The sequence below is a fragment of the Salvelinus namaycush genome, chromosome 36, assembly GCF_016432855.1.
Source record: "Salvelinus namaycush isolate Seneca chromosome 36, SaNama_1.0, whole genome shotgun sequence".
In the NCBI taxonomy this organism is placed as follows: Eukaryota; Metazoa; Chordata; class Actinopteri; order Salmoniformes; family Salmonidae; genus Salvelinus; species Salvelinus namaycush.
Window position 1 is genome coordinate 20180905 of NC_052342.1, and position 8019 is coordinate 20188923.

Genomic DNA, 8019 nt, shown 5'->3' on the forward strand with positions numbered 1-8019 from the left:
GAGAGGAAGAAAAATGCTCAGTTTTCACCATGAGGTCAATGATGACTTTAAACCAGTTTTAGTTAAATTGCTGTGATATGAGAGAACTTCCAGATTTGAGTTACTCCACAATACAAATCTAATTGACAGTGAAAAGGGAATCTGTACAGAATACAATTTCAAACATGCATCCTGTTCACAAAAGGCACTAAAGCAATACTGTAAAAACTGTGGCAAAGAAATCCAGCTTTCAGCAGGACAATAACCTAAAACGCAATTGCAATTATACACGAGTTACATACCAAGACATTAAATGTTCCTGAGTGGCCTAGTTACAGTTGACTTAAATGGGCTTGAAAATCTACGGCAGGACTTGAAAATGGCGATGATCATCAATCAACTTGAAAGAGCTTGATTTATTTTAATAATGGGAAATATTGTACAATCCAGGTTTGCATAGCTCTTAAAGTCTTACCCAGAAAGACTCACAGTTGTAATTGCTGCCAAAGTTGATTCTAACATATTGACTCACAAGGTTGAATACTTGTCCAATCGAAATATAGTAATGTTTTATTTTACATCAATAAAAAAAAAAGTTAATTTTTCTTCCATTTTGACATTACATTGTATTTTGTGTAGATCGTTGACAAAACATTTGAATCCCACTTTGTTAGAAAACAAAATGTGGAAAAAGTGGAGGGCTGTGAATACTTTCTGAAGGCGCTGTATACAGTATATTTCCACACTGAGGTTAGAATAGTACTGTGAAAATTGTGAAAATAATGATGCCTTTACTGTAAGAGCTGTTTGAAAAGACCGTCTGAAATGTTAGCCTGTTTGATGGGATGGAGTTTTGGTTTAGGCAGTAAATTAGTTCAAGAGATTCTCCGGTACTTTTATATACTTTTTAGCCAGTAGTTCTGAAAGTAGTATACACGAGCTAAAAGTGGTCCCTGAAAATTGCGTACCATGTCATTGTCATTTCTCTCGCTCTGCTGTGGATGCATGATGTGCCTCTTGTTAACTGTCACTCATATGGCGAAGGGCTGAAGCTCATTGGTTGAACTGGAATTGCTGGGGGGGCTGGCACACATGAGGGAAAATGTCGTCGCACAGCTTCCAGAAATACAGTCGCTTTCAAACTAGGGTCTTCGTGGCTAATTGAGGTAAAATAATAATTCTACTCATAGATTATGCATGTATGAACTACACATTGACACATCCAGCCCAAAGCGGGAGGTTTAAAAAATACTTAGTAGTTGCCAAAGTTCTGTAGCATGTCTTTAATAGACCAATAAGAGAGTTCCAAACCCCTCTGCCAATAACAGCTAGTTTTCAGTTTCCCCCTCCCACTCAGACCACTCCCAGACAGTCCTAGCAAAATTCTTGCTTGAGAAATTGCTCTTTGCTAAGAAGCTATTTTTGCTTCTTTTTTCCATTTTAATTGAAAACAATCACAGTAAGGTACTTAAATGAAATTATTTAATATTGAGATAAAAGCTGCTGCATTGGACCTTTAAGCTTCAGATTATGTAATTTCCTCTTGAACGCACAAGTACTGTATCACGTTCTGATTCCTCCACCCTTGATCTCTCTATCATCTCTCTCTCTTTTTCTCTCTCTCGCTCTCTTTCTCTCACTACTGTCTGTGGATGTAGGTAAGTGACAGCTTACTCTACCTCTCTTCTTTTCAACTTTTACAAATTATTTGTCAAGAATTTTATAGACAGCTACATTGTGTGCATCAGTGGACTTACCACATTCATGTATCCCTCCCTAAAGGGGATTTTGTTTTGGAAAAATATTTTGTCTGAGTCCTCCTCAGTCTATGTCCTTTGTCCTTCCCACCCGGTGGTCCAGTTTACTAGCTTCCCTGTGTCACCATGGTGACGGTGCCAGGTGTCCCGACGACCCTTGTGTTAACAGGATTGTGTGTCGCTCTTCTCATCACAGGTGAGTCTGACTTGCTCTCTGTCCATCCATTTTGGGTGCAGTAACTGATCCAATTCACTGTCCTCTCACACTGTCTATGGGGGGCTCACCACAGGGATCCTCTATATATAGGGTTTGATCTCAATGGCTTAAATGGCCAACTAAAGGTTCAAATAGTATAAAGTGTGTTCTACTGTAGTAATCCATTCAGGAACGATTAAGTCAATTATGTTAAGTACGTATGAGTTGCGTCTTTAGACATAGTCATTGTTGTTACTGTGAGATCGTAAATATGAAAGTGTAGCCTATGCCGGAAGTGTGTGTGATCTATTCCTGTGTGTGTGTGTGTTGACTGTGAACTGTTTCGTGTGAACTCTCAGGATCATCTGGGACCTTCTGTACCACCAGTGTGGCTTCCCTGGATTTAGGATGCCTCCTGCGGTGGGATTGTCCTCAGGCCAACGCTAACACCACCACCTACACCGTCCAAACTAAGACTCAGGGGTGGGTCTGTCTGTCTCTGTCTGTGCTCACTGATCTAATCGACCAGTATCTAGCTCTGTGGAATGCTATATTACTGTGGCCCTATTTTCTAGAATTAGTAACTCATTGTTTTACTGAAAAATCCATACGTTAATGTATGACGTTTTATTTTTCAGTGTAATGTTTGTTCTGTGTGTAATTAGTATCTAGTCATTTACATATAACATTTGAAGTCAAGTCATTGCTTGGTTGAGGGTTCTAACAAGCAACGGGATCCTGATACTCATTTACTGAACAATGAAAGTTAATATGAATTGCGAAACAGTTTGGAGTGTAAGGGAAAGCTAGCCTAGAATGGAAAGGGAAAGTACATGATTGGTGATAGAACAACTGGCTCTGATGAAGGGGAGAAGAGCAGGAAAGAGGTAGAGCGAGAGAGAGGGAGGTAGCATGAGAGAATTGATAACGTGTGGTTTTGGCAGAGAAACCTCAGAAGGGTTTTAATCAGAGAGATGAATCAGTCACTCCAGTCTATGGTTTTTTGGCCTTATAAGTAGATAGGAACTGATAGAGAGGCACTACTGTTTTCTACCACAGCTGTGAAACCAAGCCCGTCGCACTCTGCCTGCTCCTCTCCTCTCAACTGGTTTCAGTCATAACCACCACCACCCAACTAGTCCAACAACCAGGGGGATGTGTGTTATCTTGTGTGGGTATTTTCCGAAAGGACATTTCCACATACATTTCGAGTGAGTGCCTAAGATGAAACCCATGAATAGATTGGAATGGATTTATATTGTTGATCGTGTGTGTGTGTGTGTGTGTGTGTGTGTGTGTGTGTGTGTGTGTGTGTGTGTGTGTGTGTGTGTGTGTGTGTGTGTGTGTGTGTGTGTGTGTGTGTGTGTGTGTGTGTGTGTGTGTGTGTGTGTTTTACAGAGATCCATGGCAGGACGTGGAGGGGTGTGTGCGGATCTCCGCCCAGCACTGTGACGTGTCCCAGGCCTTCTCTGACTTTGAACTCTACAACATGATCCGCCTGGGCCTCCACCAGGGCCCTGGGAGCCCAGTCTGGACAAAACCACACAAGTTTGACCCAAGTGATTTCAGTTAGTAACCTACCTCTCAAGACCAATCACATATCTAAAATGCTGGTTTGTCGTTCCAATAAATCGAATGTCACGTAGAGAGCATTTAAACATCTCATTACACTGCAGAATTCAAATGGATATGGCTAAAACTGCTAAAGCTGCTGACATGAGTAGGTTGGTGTGATTGAAATGACAAAGTGGCTTCTTTGTTTCTCCTTCCCCTCTCCTCTCCTCTCCTCTCCTCTCCTCTCCTCTCCTCTCCTCTCCTCTCCTCTCCTCTCCTCTCCTCTCCTCTCCTCTCCTCTCCTCCCCTCCCCTCTCCTCAGCCTTCAACCGCCCCTCCGTCTCTGTGTCTCTGTCTAGAGAGAGGCTGGTAGTGGAGGTGCACTTCCCCTGTTCTACCAACAGAGGGTGCTTTCCTCTGCAGAGCTGCTGTCCACTGTCAGAACTGATTGACCCCTGGGTCACAGTGACCGTATATAACCAACAGAACCACTCTGACTACAAGGTACCCCCGCTTGTGCCATCTGCAATACCACTTTTTGTTCACCCTCCATCTTCTCTCTCTCTGTCTCTCTCTCACACTCATGGTCCCTCCATTCCCCCTGCTGCTATGTAAGTTAATCTGTGGAGTGCACTTCTTAAAGTGCTCCAACCATAAACGGTCATGTTGTCCAGTCTATGGTCTGCTGTGTGTTGTTTGTGTGCATTCGGTTAGTACAAGCTCCACAAGCTCTCTCTCTCTCATGTTCACATGTTCCTTCCCAATTCCCTGATCCTGTTTCAGAGGCGTACTGGTTGGGCCCAGGAGGTGGTGTACATGGCTGAGTTCTCAGACCTGGTCCCAGGACAGGACTACTGTGCCTTGGCTAACTTCTCCTTTGGACCCCCCACCTTCCCCCTGGCATCCTCTCCCCCCTCCCACCCACACTGTGTCCACCAGGCTGCCCCAGGACCAGGTGAGAGGTCAGAGGTTAAGGTTATGGTTAGGGTTGATCCAAGGTGTGGTGGATATTAAGCTAGGGTTAGGGTTGATCCAGGGTGTGGACATTAAGCTAGTGTTACAGTTGATCCAGGGTGTGGATATTAAGCTAGGGTTAGGGTTAATCCAGGGTGTGGATATTAAGCTAGGGTTAGGGTTGATCCAGGGTGTGGATATTAAGCTAGGGTTAGGGTTGATCCAGGGTGTGGATATTAAGATAGGGTTAGGGTTGATCCAGGGTGTGGACATTAAGCTAGGGTTAGGGTTGATCCAGGGTGTGGATATTAAGCTAGGGTTAGGGTTGATCCAGGGTGTGGATATTAAGCTAGGGTTAGGGTTGATCCAGGGTGTGGATATTAAGCTAGTGTTCGGGTTGATCCAGGGTGTGGATATTAAGCTAGTGTTACGGTTGATCCAGGGTGTGGACATTAAGCTAGGGTTAGGGTTGATCCAGGGTGTGGATATTAAGCTAGGGTTAGGGTTAATCCAGGGTGTGGATATTAAGCTAGGGTTAGGGTTAATCAGGGGTGTGGATATTACGCTAGGGTTAGGGTTGATCCAGGGTGTGGATATTAAGCTAGGGTTAGGGTTGATCCAGGGTGTGGATATTAAGCTAGGGTTAGGGTTGATCCAGGGTGTGGACATTAAGCTAGGGTTAGGGTTGATCCAGGGTGTGGATATTAAGCTAGGGTTAGGGTTGATCCAGGGTGTGGATATTAAGCTAGGGTTAGGGTTGATCCAGGGTGTGGATATTAAGCTAGTGTTTGGGTTGATCCAGGGTGTGGATATTAAGCTAGTGTTACGGTTGATCCAGGGTGTGGACATTAAGCTAGGGTTAGGGTTGATCCAGGGTGTGGATATTAAGCTAGGGTTAGGGTTGATCCAGGGTGTGGATATTAAGCTAGGGTTAGGGTTGATCCAGGGTGTGGATATCAAGCTAGGGTTAGGGTTGATCCAGGGTGTGGATATTAAGCTAGTGTTCGGGTTGATCCAGGGTGTGGATATTAAGCTAGGGTTACGGTTGATCCAGGGTGTGGATATTAAGCTAGGGTTAGGGTTGATCCAGGGTGTGGACATTAAGCTACTGTTTGAGCTAATGTATACAACTGTGATTTCACAATGAAATGTGTGTCTGTGTTCATCAGGGTTGCAGCCAGTGTTGTTGGGGATAGGAGTGTGTGCTGTGCTCTTCTCTGCTCTCCTTGCTCTGGCTCTGTACCAGCTGAAACAGAAACGAGATGCACCTCGCATTAACAGACTCCCCAAGACTCTAGTAAACTGTCCTTGTTCTCTTGAAAAACAAACAAACACACACACACACACACACACACACACACACACACACACACACACACACACACACACACACACACACACACGCACACACTCACTCACAGTATGCAGTGTATATATTTGATTTAAACAAAGTGTATAGTTCTATATATTACAGTACATATAGTCCTTGGGTATGTAATTGGGAATGCAATGCAGTGTTTCTGTGTATTCATGCAGGCATCTCTCCAGGCATCCCTCCAGGACCCCCCAGAGTCCTCTTCAGACCCTGTTGACCCCAGTGACATCCATGTGGAGATTGTGGACGACCACCTCTCCATCATGTCTTCCTTGTCCGGCTGTGTCTTCACCAACGCCCAGGCCCCAAGCTTGGGTGACGGGTACAGCAGCAAACCCTTCCCCGGTGACTACAGGTCGGGCAACATGGACTGGCACACTGGGAGAGACACTGAGCTGGGCCTGAACTCTGGCAGCACCCTATCCCTGCCATGCTCCACTGTGCCTATAGGGCTACATATGACCCAGTGCAACTTCGATTCACCACTACGACCACATCCAAGGCCCACGGTGCCAACACTACCCTACCTTGATTCTCTTTCTCTGTCAGAGGCTGGGGAGGGCCAGGGGGTCCCGATGTGCTCAGTGAGGTTTGGGGGGGCGAGTGAACGGGGTGAGAACCTGGAGGGACTACAGTGGTGTAACCGGTAGCATGTTGAACTGCAGTACCCATAATGCTCTGTACAACATATTCTGATGAACTCCACAGTGCAGTTGAGTCCAATGTTTTGGCAGACAGGGCATTGATTTTGGAGATGAGATGGGACAGAACTGGACTCAATGAAGAGTAATGGTGGTCCTATGTAGCTCAGTTGTTAAAAAGCAATGGCACTATCAAACGGCAGGGTTGTGGATTAGATTCTCGCCAGAATCACATACTAAAAATGTATGCACTCACTGTAGTGTAGGTCGCTATGGATACAAGTTGAACGTCTGCTGAGTGGCAATGGTAACCTGGTTCTGCCGTATATAGCAGTCGAAGAAGACATGGCTGGGAACTGAAGCGCCAAGCTCAGTTTTAACAACAACACTGACAACCACAGCTTTGTTTTACACCGTTTGTTTAGTAGGGTTCACAATATGGATCACTTCTGTCATCCGCAGAGCCGGGGTGATGACAGATTGATGAACAAATCAATAGGGCCCCTGTTGGAGCGAGCAGAGCCTCTGATTCACAGGTCCAGCTGGGTCTTTGGGAGGGTTTGTTTGAGGGGTGCTGAGAGTAGTGTTTCAAGTTCCAAAACTTTATTGTCCATGTTTGTCTAAAATGGGAATTTATCTTTGGCTTACGGGCATACATTTTCAGTTACAGCCGGGGGGGGGGGGTTGTTCTTTCAGAGGTCTATGGAGAGCAATATTTGTTTCAGGAGATTCCCCCCCACCCTTAACTGGACTGTGGTATGGATAATGGCAATTGTAACATGTAAATCTAGGTGGGGCAAAAAAAAAGATGTGGGATGCATGCCAGCAAAGCCCCAACACAACACAACACTAAACAATACATTAATTGCACTATAACGGTGACAAACGGTGCCCACAAACTGTTAGGGCCTACATAAAGCTGTCCCAACAGCAGACTCCCAACAGCAGTCCGAACCACTGCTACACCTGACTATCAGCGGAGCCTTGTCTGGCAGCGAAACAGTTCATTCAGCCTCATTTACTGCCTTTTAAAAAAAGCATAGCTGATATGGCTGAAGTGAGATGTATGAACTATGGCATAAGGGAAAGACAAGAGGATAAGAGGCCATCTGTAATTTCGATGAAGACATTAATGAGCGAGCTACAGTAGGACGGACATAGTCAATGCAACTATTTGTTCAGCACTTTTGAAATGTACAGCAACAGAATTCAGAACATGGGCCGTTCTTACAGTGTTCTTCCTGTACACCAAGTCAGAACCGTATGATAAATAAAGGGGGCATATAAGCATACAATGAAAGCTCTTACAATATTCAATGATTACATTTCTCAAAAACAGGTTATAGGCTACATGTGCACCACCAAAATATTCAAAGGTGAAAATAGACCAAATCATTAGGGTGAGGCACATGGGCTACTAACAGCTTACTACACAACATACACTTAGCTACAGTATAGCTACAGTATACATATCTCCCTGGCACATCATTTATGCAGCAGCATACAATACATTTTTGGACTCACCTTGTTGTGCTGTGCTCACTTGAACAGGAAGGTGGCACA

The 8019-nt window shown here is 44.8% G+C and overlaps 1 protein-coding gene across 1 annotated transcript; it reads left to right on the forward strand.

The window, feature by feature from the left end:
• The first annotated feature begins 1862 nt into the window (after positions 1–1862).
• si:dkeyp-75h12.7 lies at positions 1863–7648 on the forward strand. The gene is made up of 7 exons (XM_038975883.1): positions 1863–1932; positions 2292–2419; positions 3395–3491; positions 3809–3990; positions 4270–4441; positions 5610–5737; positions 5977–7648. Exons 1-7 carry the CDS (start codon positions 1863–1865, stop codon positions 6463–6465), a joined length of 1266 nt encoding a protein of 421 aa, XP_038831811.1. The 3' UTR covers positions 6466–7648.
• Positions 7649–8019: the final 371 nt, after the last annotated feature.